Genomic DNA, 24,989 nt, shown 5'->3' on the forward strand with positions numbered 1-24,989 from the left:
CCAAAGCAGAGCTCTCATTAGATGTTGGGGACAAGAAGTTTCAGAGAAGAATGAAAGAATAACACCCCCAGACCACACAAAAGATCATCCAATCTGGATATGCAAACTGCCAGGCTCTGAAAACTTAAGGCTGCTGTAAACCACGCTTGAAATATCCACATCTAGAAAAGGCCTGTCTGCTGTCTGTCTTCAATTACAAGCTACCACTACTGAGAAACTTCGACAGATAAATGTTGTCTTGGCACTGGATGTAAATTCCTAAAGGATAAAGATCAAGTCACTGATCAACAAAGAAGCAGAAAAGTTACTCAAGGACATGGTGAGGATGAGTGACTAATCTGGAAACAAAAAACTAATCCTCAAAACAACCACCAGAAAACCCCCAACCAAAACCCAAACCCCGAAACACTCAGGTAGTCAAGGACCAGCTGACTTTTTAAGTGAAACTGCCCTAAAGCAAAGAAGTTAAATGATACTTCAGTGGAAGGATTCATAGAAGTCCTGAAGAAGAAAAGATGAAGAGATACATAGAAGGCAGGTCTGATATCTCTGATACTGCTAGAGATGTGCTGCCAAGGGCAGTCTGTGCTAGGAAGGATTATCCATACCTCTATTTCTCTATGGAGTAAGATCCAAAGGTAGCCAGGCAGGAGAGAAGAAGTGGCCAAAATACTTAAATGACAGAGGAGCAGGATCTGATAAGGTACCTTAGCACTCACATGTGGGGGTTTTTTCTGTAGCAAGCAGCAATAACATCTCCAGTGCCAGAGCAGGCTTAGATTTCAATTCCAATATTCTGTATCTAATTACCATCAAGTAATATTCAAGTTACTGAGCAGAGATTGATAAACTGTACTAAATCAGGTATAAGTGGAATAAAGGGAACTCTTCCCCTGCCTATCAGCTGTCTGACACAGCCCCACTGCCCCACCACCCCACCTTCATTGCTGTAGGTGGAAGGGAGAGTCTACCCTAAGGAACAATAAAAAATGACACAGGGAAACCCTGCAATGAAGACACAGAATGCAGCCCTGCAAAAACACCACTGAGAAAGGAATCTGATGTTCCACCTCTTAGTAGGGCTCTGCACCTGAGATGTGAAGCAAAATATCAGAGGCAGGAGCAGGAAACTTCTTGCTGCTTTTAATTCTTGTTGCCTTTAATCAGTATTTTTGATCAAATCCCCCACTTGTACACTGTTTCCCTCCATTCTGATCCTGTTTCCTCAATGAATATTCTATTCTACCTGAACAAGCAAGGACTATTTTGGGCTACAAAACTGTGTGTTCTCATGAACCTAAAGGTTAAGGGCATTTGGTGAAGATCTCAGGTGTGAATCTTCTGACAACAAGTGCTCTGATGCTTCCACAAAACAGAGTGCCTTTTACAACTGCCTCTATGGGAAGTTTTTCTAAAAACATATATATAAGAAGCAATCCCACCTTTTTGACACTGATGGCAACAGCTTCTTTTTGACTGTAATCATCGACAGTAAGGTCACTTCCAAATTTGTACTCAGGGTGAGCTTCTTCTTCCTGGTCAGCTGCACAGAAGAGAAAAATGATCAGTGGGAAAAAAACCACACAGCAACTGCTGGTTTTGTGCCAGACATGCAACAAATGACAGTTGAATACACAGGTTTGGTCTGGGCATTTTTTAAAAACAGGAATAAAATACAGCGTATTAGATTTCCAAGTGCTATTTAACTGTTTCCAAATGTAGCAAATTACAGCTAAGGCCAAAGATCCTTAGAGTTCTGGCATGGCAAGAGAAATTTTATTTACTGGATTTTTGAAGTAAGCAGTAATTTGCTTAGAAAAAGTGTAAAAAGAAAAGCCAATAGCCTTGGGGAAATAACAAGATATGATGATAGAGTTCTTTAAATACAGATAAAAGAAAATAGTAGTGTCCGGGCTTCTTGTGTGGATTGTTACAGTCTCTTTGTGTGCCCCTACTCTAGGGAATCATTTTCATTTGCTTTTAAGGTGATTTTCCATTAGAATCTAGGGTACTCAAGAAGTAAAGTAATAGAAAAAAATAAATATATCTAATATATGCGAGGACCAAGGGGTAGGCTAAAGCTGGGACATTCACTATGACATGGGTCAAAGTACCTTGGTTCAGACACTTGCAGGCAATGCATGATTTACTTCTTCTGAAGGTGGACATTTAAACAGACAAGGTGGATCATACCCTAAATATGTCTATTTTTCTGTGCTGGCCATAAATACATTCCAGCTCAGAGCAAGACATTTACACTGAAGATATCTGAATCTTGGCAAGAAAAATCCTATCCCTCAAAAGTATAATGCAATAATCCAACCTGACACAAGCATTAAACACAGTGCCAGAATCTGTTTCCAAAGCAAAGAGCACAGCTTCCCAGTCTCTCTCTCACACACACAAAGAGAAAATTTTACTTGGTTGGTGCTCCAATACGACTTCTGAAAAGTAAGGGGAAGTTAAAATTACCACTAGTGCCACCAACTAAGCCCATGATCCTACCACAGAGCCAGAAGCAGCTGTGCTGTGTGCCTGGGATGAGATAGTAAGGCTGGAGGTATGTACAAATACTGAGCCCAGACTTACTGCTGCTGGCACAGACTGCAGGCATGTGGGTAAAGAGCATCCTAACAGCTCATGCCACCCTACTGATTTACCACAGGCAACATCTGAGAGCCCTTCTCCATGAAATCCTCACCACTTTCTATTTCCTCTTCGTTATCATCCTCTAGGATATTAGGAGCAGCAGTTTCCCCAGCCTCCATCATCTTTTTCAGAGCATCAAGCTGTTCTGTTAATATGAGAAATAAAATTAAATTAGTCGTGGCATGAACAGTTTGTAGCACAAAGAAGTACAAGAGAACAATCATAAATGATTCTCGGACCCCGAGAGCTACTTTCGTTTAATGAGTTCTCCAAGTTTTCAGTTAGTAATAAAATTTTACGGAGCAAAGAGCATCAATAAACAAACACTGCTGTTAGATCTGAAGAGTGGTCACCAAGGGCTGTATCTAAACCTCACTCAAGTTAAGAAATATATTTCACAGAATCACATAATCATTTATGTTGGAAAAGACCTCTGAGACAGAGTCCAACCAATGACCAAACACCACCATGGCAACTAGACCAGGGCACCAAGTGCCACGTCCAGTCTTTCCTTAAACACCTCCAGGGACAGTGACTCCACCACCTCCCTGGGCAGTCCATTCCAGTGGCTAGTCACCCCTTCTGTGAAGAAATTCCTCTTAAATTTCCATAGACTTCAAAGATCTTTGGAGCAAGCATATTACTTCTTCAAAGAATAAATAGACAGCTGTCTCTTCGGGGCTTGATCCATGCAAATGGAGGCAAAGTGCTTGGATTTTCATTGTATTCCCATGTGCATTTCAGTTAGACAGGATGAAATGTCACACCATGTATGACTGAAGTCAGTGCAAGGTCTGCATGCTTATCTTTGAATGGAGGAGGAGCAGGGTTTATCATTACAGCCATACTGGAAACTAATATAGCAGCATTATTATTACTGAAAGAAGATAAATATCAGAACTGGCAACAACAGCAAGAAGAGCAATTTGAAATTCCATTTAATTTCATGCTTATCCTGGAAAAACACAGCAATGCAAACATACCAGTGTAGGCAGAATTTACAAGAGATTCTATCTGTGCTATATTTTAGCTCCACCAGCAGTCTGATAAAAGTCCCAGGATTACATTCCCAGGTCTATCTATGCCTTTGCTGCATGCTGATATCACGGCCCAGACTCTGGCACTCGTATGAAACACAAGGGCAAACAAAATGTCATTTACATATAATTCATATGCTTCCAACACTAAAGTATAAGCAATTTGGAAACTTTAGTAACAAAGTCTTTTTGTAGCGAGCTGGCCTTTTGTTTATTTAATATTTGACAAGCTTTACTTACTTTTTTCTACTTCAGGTTTCAGCCTTTTATTCTTTATGAGAATCTTTCTTTTGAGGTCATTAGGAGATGGTAAGGCTTTACCTGGATCAAGCTGTAAAACAATTTAAAGAAAAGGCTTAATAACAGCAATTTGGCCCCTCTGTATTGCTATTTGGGATTTTGACTTTAGGACAGAAAGAGTAAGGGACAGTGAACAAGCAGTGCCACCTCAGGCACAACCCCAGGATCTAGTGTGACTGTAGTTCTATGGTCTCCTCTGCTTTCTTCCTATCCCATGGCAAAGCTGTGCTCAGGTAAATGCTGCTGGTCTCCAGCCTGTGCCATCCTCAGCTGCACTGGTCAAAACATTTTCCCCTCTCTCCTGCCTAGCAGGGGGCATGGATGTGACCTGCAACTCCTCATCAGAGCACTTCCTACTTTCCCTCCCTCCCTTGGTTCACACACAGTCACAGTTTAGCCTGTTATTCGATCTCTTAAGTCAGTCACCTTTTATGGTCCCTTCAAGATGTAATAATGCAAGTGAGGGAGCCCACACACACCTACAGAGTGGAAAAGGACTAGCACTGGTGAATGGAAAACTACCCAGTCCTTAGCCAGGTAATGAGGACTAGTTTTGCCAGTATGGTCACAGGGTCACATCTTCGTAAAAGGTAAGAGGCAAATTTCACATAGTAGGAAATACTACTAAAAGGTTTGTTCCAGGTTGGGAAAGAAGAAAATATATTATTGAGAAAAGAGAAAAAGTACAAAATACCCTAATTTAAGCCCTCTCACAACAATGAGGTTAAGAAACAGTGACTTCTGTATAGTAATTAGCAACCTCTCCACCTCAGGCTTGCTAAGAATACAATGCAAAGGGTTGCTGGTATAATGGACTGGGGTTTTCAGTGAACCATAAATGATACAGGAGTAGAAGGTATTTCTAGTAAAAAGTCTTACGAGAATTATTTAGATATTTTTATCTTCAAATCCAAAACTGAGCTACAGAGAAGTAACATTCTAGATGAAGAAACAAAAGAGCAAACCACCACAGCTTGAAACCAAATAAAAGCAGCAGAGGTGACAAATAACAACCCAGCAAAAAAACCAAAATCAACCCAATTCCAGGAGAATGGGTGCAAACCTCCTTGCAGGAGGGTAATGATTCTCCACCCCATCAGGCAACCTCAGCCATGGGAGGTTCAGTATGTTGGATGAAGAGAAAACACATTAGTTCTCGAGAGCGCTGGGGCTGTAATTCCACTAGATGTCAGTGCCGCAGAGCTCATTTATCCCTGGGCTTCCAGGATGCCAGTCTGCATCCCCAAGCAAGGGCACAGTTGGATGCCCACTTGGACAAATATTTACTTTTACTTAAAACCAAATGTGCTTCAGCCAATGCCATGTCTCTCTTAAGCCTGCCCTCCTCAGTCAACCAGCCGAGGTTACCGGAGCCCAAGCACTCCTAAAGTGTATGTTCCAGGCTCCTCCTGCCACCTCTGCAACATTTGCTTTGTGAGCAGCTGGGCACTGAATTCAGCCAAGAGGAGGAAAGGACACAAAATGCAGAAGGCTCAGCAGTGCTACAGAGCACAGGCAGCCGAGGCTAAATACTGGGCCCTGAGGTAGAAGCGTAGCAGCCTTTGGCCAGCTCTGTTTTAGGCTTCCCTGAGAGCTGCTGGAAGCTGCTGTTTGTGAGGAACGTGGCAATGTGCTGCATACACCACAGGGGAACACTGCAGGTTTAGTTCTCTGGGATGCACTTTTTCAGGGCAACAACCTGATATTCACCAAGCCTTGTGTGCTGCTGCCCCTGCAACGTGCAAGGAAAGCCACGAAAAGCACAGCTCTAGCAATGCTAATGCCAGGAGCCCCCTTTGCCAGGGCCACACGGGCAGGAGCTGAAAGGTAAGGCAGAGTGCTCTTTGCTGTGGCACTAAGGAGCATCTGCAGGTTTGGGGTGATTGCTGGCACATAACAAGCTCGTTGTAAGCAGAGTAAGGAAGGTCTGGAGGAGGAGTTGCAAGCTCTGGGTAACAAGCTATTAAAGTCTCAAATGTTGTGTTTGTGAAGGAGTGTCTGTTATTATCTCCTGCCACGCAGGAGAGTGAAGTGCATGCAGATTACAGTGCACTTGACAGTCCAAATGAGACTGCAGGAAACTCCTGGTGCTTAATTTAATTCTTAAGGCAGTAGTGGGGGCCACCTAGACTGCAGGACTTGATCTGGAGCATGAAACATGCAATGTGCAGCTGAAGGAAGAGCTTTCTTCAGCTGAGACCATGCAATTTATAATGAATTGGTTTTCATCAGTGACTGGCAGTTTCAGAGTTATGTATGACCTGCAGATACAATGTGTGTGGTGTATTTTATGTAGGTGCTGATATTACGTCCCACATCAAGGGGATGGGTTTCCCCAGGCTGCTCGCCAGAGCCCTGTACAGAAGAGATTAAACAAATCACACAAAGACAAGTTGGTACCAAAAAGCATAGACACCCAAAATCACTAGTCATTTTTGAAAGCACAGGACTGGTAGTGAACAGCACTACAGGTGATATGATCTCAGTTTATCATCCCTTTTAAATACAACCAATATAAAAAACCACCAGACTGGCAGAATATAACATACTGGATGTGTTTCTAGAGGCTGCTTCAACAGGAGATCTCCAAAAAGATCTTCACAGTATTTTGACATCTTGTATTGTTGGTATTTGCTGGAAAAGAGTGTGCAGGTTAATTTTTAAATATTAAAAAAAAAATCACTATTACTCGGCACAATAGAATAATACTAAGTAATGCAGACATCCCAAATTATATACTGCCCACTTTGTCTCCACTGAGAAGTATTACTTTACTGTATAATTATGCTGTCAATAAAAGTCTATTATCTGACAAAGATGAATTTAAAGACCAAAAAAGTAGAATAACTCAATCTCACACAGCTAATGGAACATCCAAATATATTTCACAGCTTTATCACAGATAAAAATATTGCCATTATTAAGCTATATGAAGATAGTATATTAGCAAGTGACAATCAGTATACCTGCAATAGCCTACAGAGTTTTCAAGTGCACTCAAATTACAGTACTTTAAACTATATCACCTCTCTCAGACGTTGCACCATTTAAAAATTAAAAACGGGCACTACGTACCTGCAGTGATTTTCAAATGAAAGAATGACAGGGTACTCTGATGTAACAAACGCTGTTTCCTTAATGGCTTGAATTACATCCTAAAAAATGAAATAACAGGATTCAAATTCGAAAAGGGGTGTGTGATGCAGGTCAGAAATGAGCCCTAAGATCTGGGGACAAGAACTGTGCCCGTGCAACCTGTCAGTCTGTCACATGGGAGCAGCACCTCATTGCTGAGGAGGGGAGGGTGCCCCGCTCGGATTCTTGTCCATGGGTTCTTCTGGGGCTCACTGCCAGGTGTAGAGGTCAGGCACTTACCTTGAAAAGAATGTCTGTACACATTGCTTTTCCATGTGTTATTATTGGTTCCTGGTCTTCACCTTTGCCATCCCAACAGTCCAGCTCTACACACCTAGAAATCCAAGAAAAATGATGTCAGCTTCCTTAGTGTTTCATTCCAGGTGAGCTACTCGGGATAGATCCTGAATAACGATGGTCAGAGCAGTAAGTTACAAAGCAGTTCTAGGCATTACACAATCCTTTCTAAGCTGTAACTTCAGACTCCTCCTATGAGTCTGGATATTTTACCTTACAGCACCTGTGGGTCAATGTATTTACATCTGGACAATAATGTCTTCAGCACTAGAACACTCTTCTGATTCTCAGGCTAGAATGTCAAGAAATTATGCAGGATATCATAAACTGATTCTCATTTACAAATAAACTTCTTAATTATAAAGCAGAAAGCCCTCTGAAATTCTTCAGTTGTCATTTTGACATCTAACTTCTGTTTCCATTCTCACAAACTCTCTCCTTGTATCAATTTCTACATTGCACTGCCTTTCAAGGTTTTTCATGAGAAAAGTAAGAGTCTTAAATAAATATGTGTGTTTTCATTTACCACACTAACATATTTATACACTCAATTATACAATACATCATCACCAAGGTATATTATGTAGGTTTAAGGTATAAGATTCACAAATATTAAAGGCTGTTATCTCCTGCTTCCAACCTGCATCCAGCCAAAAGCACTTGTCTGTACATCTCCACTGAAGACTTGCCACCAAACTGCCTGCCTGTTAAATAGGTATTGTGAGAGGAACTGATGAAATAATGAGCCAAAGGATGGTCCATCTCTTGATATAATTCCAAACGGTCTAAGAAAACCGGGGCATTTTCATCGGACATCAAGTATCTGCAAAACCCATCGCTGGATATGACACCTAGAAGGAAGAAGAAGGCATGGTAAATTACTCCCAGATATTCAGAGTGGATAGGAATCAAACTGTCTCACAGAGCAGGAATCCTAGCACAAAAACTGTGTTTACAAAGGTTTCTGCAAGCAGACAGAAGCTCTCCCCTTCCACCACTCCAAGCTGACCCTGGTGCAAAATGTGCCATTATGTTTCCAGATAACAAAAGAAAAAATCAGGTGCTCACCAGTTCAAAACCTGAGGTCCAGCACTCACCATTAGCAGACTTAAGGCACCAAGAGGATGTGAAGAAGGCAAACAAGTAGTGACATCTCCTCAGAGAACTCCCAATAATTTTGGTCTCTGGGACTTTCTGAATCAGAAATCCTGAGCTTGCATGTACCAGCCTTCTACAGCACTTTCCTCCCCTCTTTCATGGTTAGTCCTGCCCTGACTGTGCTATATCACTGCTAATCAGCTTGTAGCATGTGCAGAGACTGTTCTCCACTGACAAAAACGTGTGGATGTGTACCTGAAAATGTCTGCACAGGTTCATTTGCAAAACATCAGGAAAATCTAAGATACCTTCAAGTTTACTGTTGGAAATACAAGTTTATACCTTCATAAATGAAAAGCAATCCATTTCTATAACCAACATGGCACACCTAGTAATACAGAGGACAGAATCCATAACACCCTTCTCCTATTTCTCTGCTGTTCTATGCTTCAATAAAGTATAAAAAAATGTAAGTTAAGGGATAATTTTTAATGAAGCCAAATAATCAGTACAGTATCAGTTTTAAAGTGGCCAAGAGTCTGAAAAACGATCTGGGGTAGGGAAGAAGGGATTACTCACAAAGAGTTGCTGCAGAGAATGGTTATCTGGCACTAGTTTGGAGACTGCTTTCCCTGAATTCATTTATGAACACTCAGCTATTGTCAAGGGACAGGCTGCAGCAGTCCCATTTTATTTTCTTTAAGACTACTTTTCTCTTATACAGAGAAATGGAATGATCCAAGTTTTCATTCTACTCCTAACTTTCTGAAAAAACCCTCTACTGGAGCTTACATTTTCTGTGCTTGGAGTCAGCCAGAGGTGAACTGTCCTGGGATGTCTTATTCAAATCCTCTCAGCTGATTCTGAGTATGGAAAAAGGGGGGGAAAAAAGGGGGGGCAAAAGGGAATTTTCAGCTTGAAGAATGGTTTTATTTTGTTATCACCAAGAACTTAAAAGCAGCAGCACAGCAAATCTTAGATGACACTTAGATGATATTTCTAGTGCATCATCTTGTGGAAAAATGTCACATCTGGACAGCTGTTCTAGACAAACTATAGCTGAGACTTCAGCAGCTTAACAGAGCTCTACTGTGTTCTGGGATAAAATCTGCATCAGTGAATATGATCCCTGGAGGAACACTGTGAGAGGACACTGCTGCTGTTCTCTTGCTACTCTCCATAACCCTATCCCTGCAGGAGGTTTACCACATTTATTAAAAACCTGCTAGAAAGAAAAATCAAAGAATGAAGCTAAATAAATAGCCAAGATTGAATTATTTTCTTTTCTAGTTTCAGATTAATTTCCACCCTCATAAAATACGTTTTTGTATCTTCCATCCTGAATAGGTGGCAGCTGTGTTTCCTCATTTTGGAAAATGTGTAAAATACACTGGCACCAATAAGAATCAAAGATTAGTGTCCTTAAAAATTATAAATAAAAAAGGATAGAGTTGACTAATATCAAGTAATTAATACTTGGAGCATTCTACTTCATGTAGAGAGGAAGAGAAATAAGCTTGTGAGTGGAAAATCCCCATAACATTTATAAATAACTCCTAGACAAGAGAAATATCTCCTCTGTCCCAGGTGATTCCTGCAAAGTCCATCTTTTCACAGAACCAAAAGAGGAATCTATTAATCTGGTGCACAACACAGTGTCTCTTCCTCTAAAAGTTTAAGGACTGAAGGACTATAAGGAGCGGGGAAAGCTACAAATCCAGCTGCAGAGGCATTCCCTAAGTTTATAGGCCTGTGTCAAGACCTGTGACCATGAAGCAACATGAAGGCACAGAGGGAACCCAACAGGGCTCAGTGCTGAGCCAGGTTTAACTGAGGCAGGTTTAGATGTTGCCTCCTTCTGTTGTGTGCTTTGCACACCCTGCAGCAGCAGTGGCAGCACGAGTGGATGGGTAAAAGCTTCTCCAGTGCTACCTTGATATATTCCCCTAACTGTCTGGTGTCAGAGGAATCCTGTTAGGAAGCCTATTGGCTTTGCAAAGCTGCAGTCTCCTCTTTGCTTGCTACAACGATGGCAACTTCCAGCAAAAAGGGCAGGGAGGACAGATGGGGAAAGCATCATTTTTAATTTCTCCAGCTGATCCCAGCACAGCTGCTTCAGTAAAATGGGAAAGAACTGGCAACTAAGTTCAGCCACTGACACCTCCAACACTCCCAGCAGTCAGGACATGAGCAGTCCAAGAATAGCTTGCAGACACTTTCTGAAACCTTGCTTGGAGAGAACATTTTTAAACTCACCCACATAAAACACCCTGTTTTAAGCCAGGCTGCTGCCCTCAAGCACTATAGAGGTTACATTATAAGAAGGTAGATGCACATCCAAGGGTGCACATGGCAATTTTTCTTTATTCTTTGTTTTTACACAATATCTGTACAGCTTTGCAGTCTCTCTGAGAGCTTGGCCACAGCCACATGCAGGTTGCCTTGTTCTGCATTTACTCGTTCCCAGCCTCTCACATTTTGTATCAGCATGGCTGCCTTTGTAGCCACACTGTAACCTGGATCAGGGAAATAGTCCTAAAAAAAAAAAAAAGCACTGATTTTGAGGGGGGAGATATTTTTCCTGATCTAGTTCACTGGGTGCCACACGAGTGCTTTGTCCCCAGACCACAAGGACTGTAAAGCTCCCTTTTAAAAGTCTGGATGCTTCAGAACAAACTCCCCAAATGCCTAAACCCAGTGAATACTGAATTCCCTTCCCCATTTACCTTTTCTCTTCAAGTCTTCATCTGGCTCGTATGTCTCAATTATCTGCATTGCTCTTTTTGTGTCATAAAAGGGAAATAAAATTTCATTGAGCCGAGGATCTCGTTGATGCTAAGGTTAGAAAACAACGGAATTCAGCAAAATAATATAGTGCATGGCTAACATCCAAGAGCATTTCATTACTGCAGATGAGAAAGAAAGAAGTGGACATTTAAAAAAAAAAAAAAAGCAGCCCTAAAACTTACAGACTGTTCAACAGTAATTTCAGCTTTAGGCAGAAAACGAATCTTATCTTTCATAAGAAACCTGGGCAGTTTAATCACAAAAATATTTCAAAAAAAACCACTCCAGTGCCATCATATAACTGGTCTTACTCTTGCTTGTTCATCAAAATAATGACTGCACGTGGCACACGTGCAAATGAAATGTTGAAAAATAAACAGCTAAATCTCTCTTCTTTGTAAATTCTCTCTCTAATCTTTTTTGTAGGACTTGTAAACTGACAGACTTGACTGATGGCACTGTAATCACCTCTGCAAAAATGCATGTCTTACACATTATCTACAGCTAAAGCAAAAAGTAAAAGTAAAATAAAGCTATGTTTTAAATGAAGAATTTTAAATCTGAGTTTAGAAATAAGTACTGATGATTATTTGTGAATTGTGGAAACATCGTGTTTTTAACTATTCAAAAACCAGCACAGGTTCTTAGAAGAAATATGCAAAAGAATTTCACAGTATCATCTCTTCAATTCACAGTAATTTAAAATATTAGGATTTAATAATATATGTACTATTTAGATACAATTTAGCAGTGATTTCTAATACGCTAATAAAATTCAGGGTTTTTATATTTTCCCTCAGAAATGTGCTTTGTAACTTTGCTTTTTCTCCGTGCTGGATTAGAGCTGCACACTGTGTGCCTGATTCTCCATTAAAAGAAAGTTAAAACCAGAATTGAACGGAGTAGTGGCATGTAAGCAGATGCAATAAAACAAAGAAATAAATACGACTGTGAAAACACTCTTTTACCCCAGTAGGTGCACAGTTTTCAAGATTTAGTTTAAGCAGAATTCAGAAACGTAACAGGCCGCCCCCATATTGGATCAATGATTTGGAGTGGACAGGATGGTATTGATACGGCTCACACAGCACTACCAGCATTTGCTGTAATTCCTTATGTGTACATTTTCTGACTTTTTTTTTCACAAGGAAAAAGAATATCCAATCAAAAATAAGCCCTTTGTCTCTTTTCTTACAACATTGGTGCTTCGTTAACTCCAAGAAATTACAACCAATCCCAATTCAATCATCCACTTAAGGAGGGATCTCTCAAGTACTGCTACTGGCAGTCTGCAGCATCTAAAACACAGCAGGTTCATTCAGTACAGATCAGTGTTGGGATAACTAAGGAAAACTCAGATGGAATATGATATGGGAGCAGATGGATGCAGGACATAACTGGCTAAGCAGCACACAACAGCAACACAACACTGGCATGCAACAGTTCAGTCTACTTGTGACAAGTGACAAGCTTTATACCATTAGTGACAATGCACCATTTCCAAAAATTGTAAGAAGTAATAGGGAAGGTTCTTAAAAAAAAATGCTCTTCCCCACCCTCTGTCTTCTACAGTTAGACATAAAAAAACCCAGGAGAAATTATATGGGATAAAGCAAAAAATCTCTTGAGAAAGAGTCCCGGAGTTATCAAAAGGAGCTAAGAGCAAAATAGTATTCTAGTTATCAATTTTCCACTTGAACAAGAGCATATCTTTATGTTCACTTAGCTTAAAAAATAAAGTAAAATTGACAAGTGATAAAGATTTACTTTAAAAAAACCCCAACAAAGTAAGAATGTTTGCTAGTATCCCTTGAGGAAACATTCTGTACCTCTGGGTTTGGTGGCACAGCATATTTGTAACACAAACGCTGACCAAAGTCAAAAGCATGAAGGCTTATCTAGAAAGACAACATGCCCCAGGACTAACTGTGTGTGTCCAACAGTGTTGTATTTGATTGTTCTAGTTACCACACTAGACAGGACACCCTTACACTACACATTCTTTAACCATATGAGGGTGAACTGACTAAAAAGCAAGAATTCCTGTATGGTTCTGCAAAGAGAGAAGGATCCTCCCCAACCCGGCCTCCAGCCTCCCCCTGCAGTGGGTACAAACTGAGACACAAAGCAGTTAATAATGTGCTGAAACCAATTTTGCCCCTTGAATTTGTCCTGTGCAGTGGTGAGAAGGGAGTCCTTTTGCAGAGATGAAAAACAGGGAGATAGAAAGAGCAAATGGGAAGGAAGGAGGAAGAGCAAGTGAGTGGAAGACAGAGAGGAAAAGAAGGGAAGTGGGAAAGAGGGGATAGGAAAGGATCTCCCCACAGCTCCCTCCCAGAAGAAAGGATTAGTCCTGGTCAGAATACTGAATTTCTATTTTGACTGTTATTTGCCTATTATTATTTTATTGCTGCAAAAGAACATCAGAAACAAATCTCAATAGTAGTAATTTCAGTTACTTTTCTACTACATTTTATTTTTTCAAAAAACAACCTAGACATAATACTCGGTGCCTGCCAATAATTAAATTTCTAAAAACTTCCCAGAAGCTTTAATACTGACACACAATTAAATCAGCTGTCAGACAACAGCATTTAGAAGTCAAATAGAGACAGGAGTTTGGAAAAACTCCAGGAAAGCCACTCACTCTCCTCTCATACCCAGTAACATATCCTCATGCTCCCTTAAAAACTCATAACACTTGGAGCTTCTGCAGCATGCCTTGGAGGTTACTTCAGAATAATTTAAGTTAAAGAGTCTCATGAAGAATTTCTCTGCCAAGTAACTCCCCTCTCCTATGCAATGATAATAATCTTTTTATATTTTCCAGCATTAAACACCACTGCTAATTGCAGTGTTGGCCAGCTGTCAAGGGGACAGAAACAATCACTTCAGGAGGGAGGTTGTGGGTCATTTCGTGCCTTTCAAATCATGACTGAAAGTTTAAAGTCTGTCTGGAGACCAAAAGACCTCCAGTACAGAGCAAAGGCATTGGTTTCAGACATCAGAATGAATGTCCTACTCTGTAAAAAACATTTGGCTAATTTTTCCCAGCTCTTATCGCCAACTAAAGGGCCAACCACAGGATTTCCACAGGCAAAACATATCGTATCGATAGGAAGGCAGCCAGCAAGATGCATCTTTCTCCAATACTTACTATAAAATAAGGCTTCTAATTCCATAAAAAGAACTGTTCAAACCACACAAAACTTGGAGCACAACTCAGTTTTAACTTTTTAATCAGTTACTAGAGGCAAAAGAATGTCTCAGAGTAATAAGATTAAGGGTGAGCTCAAATTTGCTAATAGATATGAACTAAGGGCCCAAATGTGTAACCATTAGTGCTGAAGCTGTTTATCTTCTCACTGTCTTTTCTCTTCAATACTCCTTCTACAAGTAATTCAAGTTTAGTGCTAGTGAAGAGTAAGGCACACATTCCCTATGAAGAATAAAATTAGATTCTAAATGTGATATATGGGGAACTTACTGCTTGAATCTTCACATGGTAGTATCCAATATATAAATATATAGAAAATTGATTTGTAACTAGTAAAACAATGTTAGATTGAGAGAGTTTTTGGTAATGCACCCAAAAACATCAGATACTGAGGTCAGCAGCTTCCCATGTTCCAGATGACAAGAATCTACTGGTACAAAACCAAATAGAATGTGCCTATTTTCCATGTGTGATCTTATCAAATCCACACAGTGCATTTATCTCTGCAATTCTGAATGAGTCAGCCTTCTATAACTTATGTGCTTTAGGAATAGAAAAAAAATCCAACCCCACTCTGTTTATTGAACTACTTCACACACTCACGATGCTTTTAAGAAATACTAAATACTTCTGCCAACAAGTGTATTCTGGAAATGCAGCAATAAAAATATTTCCTCTTATTCTGCACACATAGCATTTTAAAAATCATATACAAACTCTTAAAATATCCTCTTAGCTCTTAGATTTGTACCAGATTGAAATACTACTGTTGAGAAGAATCAAACCACTGTTTATAAAAAAGCCCACTTCAGTTTTTCTTTAATGAGAAAGACAGTAGATATATTTAGCTGGGGCCTACAGGTAAAATAATTGCTTGTAATAAAACATTGGGTGTATTTTAGTTGAAACTGCATCGAATGTTTAACAAAAATGTATAAAACATACATAACACACAACATAACACACCAGCAAGTAATCAACAGATGCAAACTGCAAAGCCAACATGTAGAAAGCAGGACAACATACAAGGTTGGAGCTGATTTTTGCACCTGGATGTTACCAAAATGGAAAGATCAGCGGATCAAAAGCACAGCAAATAATGGCAGGATTCATGCAATGGAAAGATTGGAAGAAGCAAGCCACTGCAGACAGACTTGTATGGTAGTTAATGTATGAAAAAGCTTACTTCATTTAGAAAGCTCACTAATTGGTCTACCGTTAAATAATCAGTTTTGTCTCCATTGCTGAAAAGAAATTTATTAGAGAATGTAAGTTTTTATACACGATGCTACAGTAGGTATGATTTACATGTTGACATTTGTTGATACTTTTAAAACCACCTACTTTTCTACTTGAAGTAGCTCTATAATCTCAAACTGAACAGTCACATAAAACATGCTAACAGTCTAAGCTTGGCACAGCATAACTCCCATAACATATATTCCTATAACTTAACTAACATTACTTCATAAAACAACATGTAAGTCCTCCAGCTGAGAATAAATTGAGGAAACTTTTTAAACTTCAGATTTCTTATTTAATTTAATTAGTTCACATACTGTGTTAATCACCTAAAGGAGCAAGTTAAAAATTACAGTAGTTAGTAAAGCCAATGCAAAAAAAAATAAGTTCCAGGTGCTTCCTCTAACTCATGTAAAAGTTGCTCTGAAATACAGAGTGAACTTTTACATTAACAGTCTGAGAGGGAAGGAAGGGGAAAAACATAGACTTGAGCTTGTCCTAAAATACTGTTGATGCTACTAGAATTCAGGGTTAGGTAAATTTTACAGTGTTCTGTCACTATTAGATATGGACTGAAAATACAGTAAAATGTCTTTAAAGCAAGATTAAATTCAATTTGAACTTACATCTTCTTAAAGAGGTCCTCTATGTCAGTTCGGGGACAAATCTTTTGGGTGAGCTCATAAAATTTCTCGTAAGTAAACGCTGCAGGCTCGATTTCATCATTCTGCAACAAAATGCAAAGGTACATTTATCCAGAAAAGAGAGCTTATGTGCTCTTTTCCCAAGAGAATATCTCATATCAGAAAAAGCAACCAAGAACTGGTTTAAGCTCTTTATCTAGTATAGATTTACCTAGTTCCTTCTGTACTTTCTGAAAGCAGTTCTTAATTCATCTTTATCACAAATCTGTTTGATGTGCTTGTGTTCTAACCTCACAGTAACATTAATTCTACATAAGCACAGGGACGGAGTTTAAAAAAAACCCCAAATGTTCAAAATAGCGTACAAATTTCAGGATACTTCTAATGAAGCCAAGGAACATTGAGAAGAAGTCCCAGGTTTGGTGCAATGGTTTTAAAAAGCTGGGTGGTTCTCATACAGGGGTATGTAAAACTTCCATGAGGAATGAAATGCATGGATAACATATTCAGTGTCATGTCCTCCTCTGGACAAGATAAGAACTGTAGGAGTGAGGAAAAATCTCATCTCAGGTGCCAGGGATTCATGTCTTTCTACATCCCTTCTCCCTGGCTGGAGATTGCAGCCTCACCAGGTGGTTGCTGCAGTCAGGCCAAGAAGGGCTGGGGTCTCCAAAATGAAAGAGGGGAGATTGGGGAGGGTGCAAAGCCAAAAAAACTATCTGCAACCATCACCAGTCATCACCTCTTGGAGCTGGCAGGGGCTCCTGCTGCAAATGGGGCAGAGCCAGACAGCAGCTCTCCAAAGGAGAGGAGCAAAGAGCAGCAGGAGTTCCCAAAATTCAACAAAAAAGACATTACATGCGTATTTTGTGCTCATATACTTTGTACAAATGAACAAAAGGTAATCTGTGACAGAAAATAAGGGAAGCCTCATCTAAAAGGTTTAAGGACCGCTGTGTCATACAGATGTAACTACATTTTGGCTTTAGTAAACAACCTACAGTGATTAGTAAGTTACTCATGAACAACAGGCATGGTTTTTTGTGATGCAAATCACTTAGATTACAGCTACAAATGTGATTGAGTCATCAGTTTATTAGTATACAAAAACAGTTATTCAAAACCACTAAATACCTTTCCGCTGGGAAGACCTAATTCCTTAAGTGCCTGAAAGATGACTTTTTCTGTTTTACCTGATGCAAAGGTTCTGGTAATGCTAAAACAAAAAACAGTGGAGAGAAAAAAAAAAAAAAAGAGAAATGTTAGTCACTTTTTAAACAATCAGTTCTCCCTCTCTTGCTTTTACTGCCAGCATTTTCCTCTGGCTTCAGCTGATGAATGTAAGTATCCTCCAAGTACTCGTGCAGTTGAAGAAGTGCTCTAAGCTTCACAGAGCAGCCCTGCTCAGCCTGCAAGCCAGCCATCAGAAAATACATCAAAATAATGAACTGCAAAAAGAACAAAAGAGGGTTTTTTTCCAATATGCTGGGACACAGGGCCATGCAAAGCATTCTTCTGTTTGCTCTTTTAAACCGTGTGCCTAGATAAATGACAGTGTTTAAACAGCAGCACATTCTACAAGTGAGGAGATTCATGTCTCCAGCCACTCCTGGTTGTGGTGACCTCCCCTCTGTTCCAAGCACTGACCTGTGTCTTCCAGGTCACACATAAGATCGGTGTGGACCGTTCCCAATGGCAGCTTCCTTCCTCTGTCCTTTTCAAGGAGTGGTTGGTGTCAAGAGACTCCCAGCTGCATGCCAAATCCCATTCCAGCTGCAGTGCCCACTCCTCCCTCTGGAGGCTCCCTCACCTTGCAGCCATTGAGAATATCCTGTTCTGGTCATACTCCACACAAATCCTCTGGGCAGATCTCAGCTGCCACTGAAATATTTCCACCAACCTGATTACCATCCTACTCCTTCCTGAAAGCAGAGGTGATTTCACCACATATCCGACTGACAGGCTGGTTTCTCTTGGAATGTCATAAATCCCCCAGAGTGTAGCTGTTTGGTGTGACTAATGAGGAAGCCTTTGGTCTATTTCTGTTTCCATTTGAGATGAGTTTGAATAACTTCTGACTTTGGAAATGTAGATCCAAACTTGACAGCTCTGCTGGCTTCTGTTTACAGTCTAAGCTACAATGTCCCAGAACCCCTTGATTTTAGTGTCTCAGCCTGGAGAGAAAAACTCCATTCTGTCTCCAAAATCTATTTGTAATGCTAATAAAAACTGTTCATTGGGAAAGACTCCCTGGCTGCTGATAAGAATATGTTGCTCTTTATCATCAAGCAAGACAAACATTTGCTGAGACTTTTAGTTAATCTCCCGCATAAGGAATAATTTCACATGGAGAGAGGTGGGAAAGAAACTGTTGCTGTTATTTGTTGCCATAGCAATTCACAGTTGTTTCACCCTTCAAAACACTCTAAACTGGCTATGTAAATATTTTCATACTAAAAAAAAATTAGGACCAGGAAGTGAAAGATCTAATTGATAAAATGGTATTTTAACAAATCCTAGCCAAGTTTTTTTTCTTAGTGGGTTCTTACAACGGTTAGATCTCTATGTGCCTATTTAGGCACCTAAGTTAGTTATTTGATTTTCCAAAGCTGATAAGTACCAAGTTATTTTCACTAAAATGTAGACAGAGTTTAACCTTAGGCATTTGTTTTTTAAAAAAAATCTCAGGCATCTATTTTTCTGCTAATTCTAAAATAGAGTGATGTTAGCTGTACAATTTACAACCTATTTCCAGCCTTATAAAAAATCCTACGTCTGCTCTAATGAATCCAGCTCCAGTAATAAATGTCCTGTAAAGCATGTAATATTGGTGTAAGTAATTAATCAGAAGCTGTGTGCCAAGATTCCATGGCTGCAGGGAACTTATTTTTGATGCCAAACTACTTTTTTATTTCATAAAAGATGACAGCAAACATAGCAATAATTTGCAATGAGAGCAGCAGTGTAGAAAAGATTGCATGAATCAAAAAAGATTGTAAAAATACAGCGTGATGCTTTCATTTTGCTAAGGCTGTAGGAAATAAAACTGCTTTGCCCTCTATCAGAAGAGACTTCATCTGAGCAGATTCATCTTGTTGTACATCTACAGGTGTTTACTCCTCATGTCCTACAGGGCTTTGGGTAACATGTCAATGTACTTCCTCATAAATATTTAAAATACTTCCCAGCTCTGGAACTGAGGAGTACAAATGTATCATGCTTGTTGTTGATGGATTAAATGACTTGGTTTCTTCAGACCTTCACCACTTTCCAACCATTACTTCAAAAATCAAGCCAACACAAACTGTTGAAATCAATCTTCTACCATGGCTCCAACTTATTTATCAGCTTGGCTTGAACTGGAAGGACCCCTGCCTACACTGTACAAGAAATTCTCTATCTTTGATTTCCAACCAACATGGAACTATTGAAACAGATCCCTTCCAGGCACTCTGGAGTAATCAATAGGAAACATACTTACAAAAAAACTCTACTTGCAAATTAACTAAACTGCTGTAAAACAGATTTAAGCCTCATTTGTCATAGCTTAGCTTTGTCTTCTTTTTTTTTTTGTATATATATTTTCACAGTTAGAAGCTGTATTTGCTTAAATCCTTTTAAACATAGTTATACAAAGGGATAAGCATAAATTGAGCAGAGCTGATTTCTAAACAGGCCCTGCTGAGCAGGTGCAACTTGCACATGTAGAAAATCCATTTTCTGCCAAGAGAAAGCTGCAGAAACCAAGTGGATTTTTTTTTTAACAAATGCTGACCTTTTCAGTCATCACTTACAGTAGTGTTAAAATCTGAAAATACAAAACATCTTACAAATGTCCTGTCCTCGTTAGAGCTGTAGATGTAATTCTAGACTCAGATTGCTAAAACTTTTTAAAGCCCAAAAGGCAAAACTGCTACTCCATTAAGGCTTTCACCCTGTTAACCGCCAGAATTTCTTCTCTCTCAGACACAGTAGGTTGGTAGCAATAGTTATACGCCCTAGAGTACATTAAAAAATCTAAAATAGTTGAGAAAAATCTCTGTGACTTTGCAACTTCCAACTGTCCCAAGGAGTCACGAATATTTACACCATTCACCACCCAGAGCCCAGGGATTTTCACCTTCCCAAGGCTCATCATTCCCTATGGCCACGTGCTGGTTGCAAAAATATGTTTTGAACTTAAGAAACGCAAGGAGTTCTGATTCTGCAAGTGAGATATTTTTTTTTCTCCTCGGCATTTTACTGCAGTTCTGTGTAAAAATAACTACAGGTGGATATTGTGATACATTCCTACAGCTGAACAGAGTTGCTGGGTATTGTTTCTGAGAGAGAAACCTTCCTTCCCCTCTGTGTCCCCAGAGCTACAGCAATTGCTACAGGAGTCCCTGAGCATCAGCAGGAGGTGGACGTTGAGGAAACGGGGCTGCCTAGACAAGACTGGATTTAAAAACAGGTGAAAGGGAAGGGTCAGTTGGAGGGGAAGCATCAGTGGTTTAGAGCAGTGAAAGAGTTACTGAGAGGGAGGTTTGGGTAAACTTGGTGGCCCTCGCACAGCAGAGCCATTCAGCTCTCATTTCCCAGTGCTTCCCAGCTTGCCTTCCTCTTACCCATCCCTCCCCTCACCCATCCAGCTCTCCTTCTGTTCCCTTTTTTTATCTCTCCACTCTCCTTCTCCACACTAAGCGCTTGTGGGATGAAGTGGGAAGCAGTGAACTCCCCCACATTCCAGGCTGCCCAGTGCTGGGACACCTGGGTGTCTGTGTCCCACTTCACTGCTGGATCAGGCCCATCTCCTGGGTCTGCCATGATTCACCCTCTTTTCCTGCAGAGCAGACTGATTTTTCCCTCCTTCATTCACACTCCTCACTGACACCTCTCCCAGTCCTTTCAGTGGGCAATACAGTGCTTCCTGAATGAGCCCCAAAACATTCCCACCTTTTACCCACACCAACAGAATGCGTTCCTTGGAGCCTCCAGATTTAAAGGAGATTCAGCTTCATGGAATAGCAGATCCCTTACAAAATTACAAGCAAACTACTTTTGCAATAAATTAAGCTGCTAGAGACCGATTTATGTCGGCCTGGAAACACTGCAAATTTGAATTTAAAGATTTAATACACTGGAACCAGTGGACTGGTCCATCTTCAGCACCAGGCAGACTTCTCTGCATACATAAATCAGGGTGCTGTAGCACAGTGGAGGGAATTTATGCCTCACTAAATGTGATGTAAAATATTTAAAGGCTGAAACGGTTTCAGACAAGCTAGCAAACCATAAATTCATACCCAGGAATAGAGCTCTGTGTTCAAACACAGGCATAAAGCTCTAAAGTCTTGAAAATTAATTCGTCCCTGTAGCATTGTTCCCTCATTGTTGCCCTCCAGTTGATATTCCTCATGGGACATGTGCACAGAAGGTGCTTTATGGCAGCTGAGTTTGGAAGATTAATACACTGAAGCAGCCTTAGCACCGGCAAGGTGTCACCTGAGTCATGAGACTACAGAAACCTGGAAAGCACATTGGCAGGCCCTTTGTCTTTCTGCAGATTCTATGGATGCAAAATCCTCTTTTTCTCCCTTGAAAAAAAAACCTGTTGTGTGAGGTTTATCTTACAAAGGCCTCCTTTCCTGCTCCCTTCTGCGAGTTTCTACTTATGAGAAAACAGCATGCCCCAAAAATGTGGTTTTCATGTGCTACATAAAGAGAAAAGCAGCTCAGTGTATCAGCAAGAATTAATTTCTAGAGCAGGAGGGGGGAGAATTGCTGCCTGGCCAGAGAGAACTGAAAATCAGTAATCTGTAATAGTTAATAGCTGTACAGAAAGAAATATATTGTTCCAGCTTTGCTGTTACTCACAACAACTAACAACAACAGTTCATTTACCACGTGCAGAAAACCAAATATTATCTGGGGGGTTCCTATAAAAGCAGAAGTATTTTTGGCAGAGCTACATATGTCTCTTTTACAAGGAACTACATTTTAAAATGTACTTTTTTGTCCTCTACTTAACTGGCCTGAAAGCTTTTATGGTTCTTTTTAAAAGGATTTTATGAAATTTTACAACTGAAAAACCCATCCCAGAGTTTTAAGGTGAAAAATCTGATGCTTTTAGTTTTAAGTGATTTTGAAAACTATTACAGGAACTTTTATCTTCATTACAATGGACTACAAAAAAACCCGATTAGGCTGATAAGAAGAGCTGCCTCATTTACTGAGGAGGTCAACTAAGAATGTCTGGTTCTGTACTTACTCTTACATATGCATTAGTAATAATTGATATTACATTGCACTATGAAGTCACAGGATTTTATTAACATTATACAATCAGTACCTGACAACAGCTGGAACTCCCAGTTGTGCTTACCTCCGAACTGGAATTTTCCCATTTGTGTTTGTTAGGAAGGCCAACTTCATCCAGCTGAAATTAAGAATGAAATACTTTTAAAATACAGTTTATTAAAATTGGGATCTAGATACTTACGTTTAGCTTAAGATTATTGCCCTGTCTGTGAAATGAGCACAAAAAAATAATTGTTCCATAGAAAGAACATTTTTCTGTAACCTCTTAGTGCTTGAGGCAGAGCAGTTCATTAAATGTAAAGGCAAAAAGCAGCCCCAAAAAAAAATCAGTACAGCAATTAAGACAAGTGTGAAGACAAGGAAGTCTCCTGGGGTTTCACTTGCATATGCATCAAGGAAAGAACAAACTAGACAATAATTAAAACATACAAAACAATAAATTAAACGAACAGTTATAAATTATTTTATAATTTCTCCTGGGCAGGTGCCAGATATAGCCTTGAGACTTCTTTGGTCTCAACGAAAGACAAACTCCTAAGTAATTTAACACAATTTTCTTTATTGCACTGTTTTGTGATTGTAAATGTTGAAGTATGAAAACCATTTTTTTTTTCCAATTCTAAGAAGGAAAATACAGAAAAATAAAGGAGAAGGGGAAGGAAAGAAAGTAACTCACTGTTTTTTGAGACATGTCATTGGACTGACATTGTTAGCTCTAAAGTTGTGGATGATGGATCCAAGCCCTTCTACCCATTGCTGAAAAACAGGAAAATATAGAAACACCAAATTAGGAAAACGGGAGAGGGAAGAAGTATGAAAGCTTTTCCTGGGGGAAGGCTCTTTCTTGGAGCTATGGATAATGTTAATAACTTGTGTTGAGGAAAAAAACTGCCCACTTCACAGACTATACCATGGAAAAGTCCAGCCACATTTTACCCATTACCATTTCATCCTTCCCCCAAAAAAGTGACTGTGCTTTCCATTCTCCCAAATACCACATGGAGCATCAGTGGTGCTCTTAAATCAGTTCACTGCCAGCCAAGGCAAGTGGTCCATTGATTGATTTATTAAGCCCTCTATTTATAGCCTATATAAACATTTGCCTCCCTTTCAGTGGCAGGGGGCAATATTAGGTATTAGTAAGCAACATGATGCAGTATGTGATGAGATATTCAACTGGTCCAGTTTTAGAAAAGGAATGAAACGAACTAATAAGAAGCTAGAGGCACAACAATTGCTCTGTGGCACCAACATCATCTAACACTGTTACATATTCAAGTCCTGCTTGCTTGCTTGCTTTCATCCTTAAAAAGCACAACATTCCCATAATCACTGGGATGGCTTTCAGCCAACAGCAGCATTACAGCACTCACTGATGTAATTCCATTTTTATGGATCTATTTTTCCACTACAGCCTGCACCTAGACTTTGCAGTAGTGTATAGAAGCAGCTTAAGGATTAGGCCCTAACATGAACACTCATTGATTTCAGCAAGAATTCCTGGCAGGATAAAGCTACAGGAAGGGAAAAAAATGACAGCACTACAAGCCAAGCTCGATCTCAATTATGCCATTGTAACACTAGGATTACTCAACAGATAATTTACACTGGTGGAACTGAGATGGGCTTTGGTCCGCTGCTAAACATTAACCTTATGAATAAAGAAGCTTTTTTGCTTCTGGCCAAATTCTGTGCATGCAGCTTGAACTGACTTGGGCAGGATCCAGAATTTGACACTTATAAATAGATGCAGATGAGTGTATTTTTCTTTTCATGAATGAGTGCTGTACATCTGCAATACAGATGGAAAAAATCGTGATTTATATTGGAGGAATACTAATGTCTTTGGGAAATGGCACATTGTAAACTGCAGGCAGCAAATCCTTGTGGGCTAAAACAAGGTCTAAGGTGACACTTCAACAGACAAACACACTTAAGCAGATCCTTGTACTCATGACACATTAAATCTATTTTGTTTTAGGAAAAGTAGTCACTTGTTAAGATATTAATTTTTTAATTAATCTTTTTAAAATGATCTTTACTGCACAAAATATGCATTCTAATAGTGTATCTGAGAATCATTTGAAAATAGAAGTCTGACTTATGAGAAAAGTTAGTATTTGGGGTTTCTTAGCTGTGTTTTTGAGCTTGAAAACAACCCACGAGTAACGGTCTGCCCTCCCATCTCTATTTTTCCAACTGCATGAGTACGATGACTTAGTAATCAGAGGATGAGGGTACTGCCTAGGAAGATAAAGAAAGCAAGGTTCATGGGGCAAGATA

The 24,989-nt window shown here is 39.8% G+C and overlaps 1 protein-coding gene across 7 annotated transcripts in view; it reads right to left on the reverse strand.

Annotated features, from left to right (window-relative positions):
• The window catches only part of PLCB4 (phospholipase C beta 4), a 194,718-nt gene that overhangs the window by 48,470 nt on the left and 121,259 nt on the right, over positions 1 to 24,989 (reverse strand). For all 7 annotated transcript variants that reach the window (XM_027693333.1, XM_027693331.1, XM_027693332.1 and 4 more), the window contains 13 exons: positions 23,383 to 23,462; positions 22,771 to 22,824; positions 17,541 to 17,622; positions 16,389 to 16,489; positions 15,707 to 15,764; positions 11,243 to 11,351; positions 8,059 to 8,269; positions 7,362 to 7,455; positions 7,062 to 7,141; positions 6,536 to 6,620; positions 3,927 to 4,017; positions 2,702 to 2,794; positions 1,443 to 1,543 (listed from right to left, as the gene is read on the reverse strand). In XM_027693333.1, coding sequence (XP_027549134.1) covers positions 1,443 to 1,543; positions 2,702 to 2,794; positions 3,927 to 4,017; positions 6,536 to 6,620; positions 7,062 to 7,141; positions 7,362 to 7,455; positions 8,059 to 8,269; positions 11,243 to 11,351; positions 15,707 to 15,764; positions 16,389 to 16,489; positions 17,541 to 17,622; positions 22,771 to 22,824; positions 23,383 to 23,462 — 1,239 coding nt within the window. The remainder of the gene's footprint in view (positions 1 to 1,442; positions 1,544 to 2,701; positions 2,795 to 3,926; positions 4,018 to 6,535; positions 6,621 to 7,061; positions 7,142 to 7,361; positions 7,456 to 8,058; positions 8,270 to 11,242; positions 11,352 to 15,706; positions 15,765 to 16,388; positions 16,490 to 17,540; positions 17,623 to 22,770; positions 22,825 to 23,382; positions 23,463 to 24,989) is intronic.

This window comes from Neopelma chrysocephalum, unplaced genomic scaffold (genome assembly GCF_003984885.1).
Source record: "Neopelma chrysocephalum unplaced genomic scaffold, ASM398488v2 Primary Assembly neopelma1_91, whole genome shotgun sequence".
NCBI lineage: Eukaryota > Metazoa > Chordata > Aves > Passeriformes > Pipridae > Neopelma > Neopelma chrysocephalum.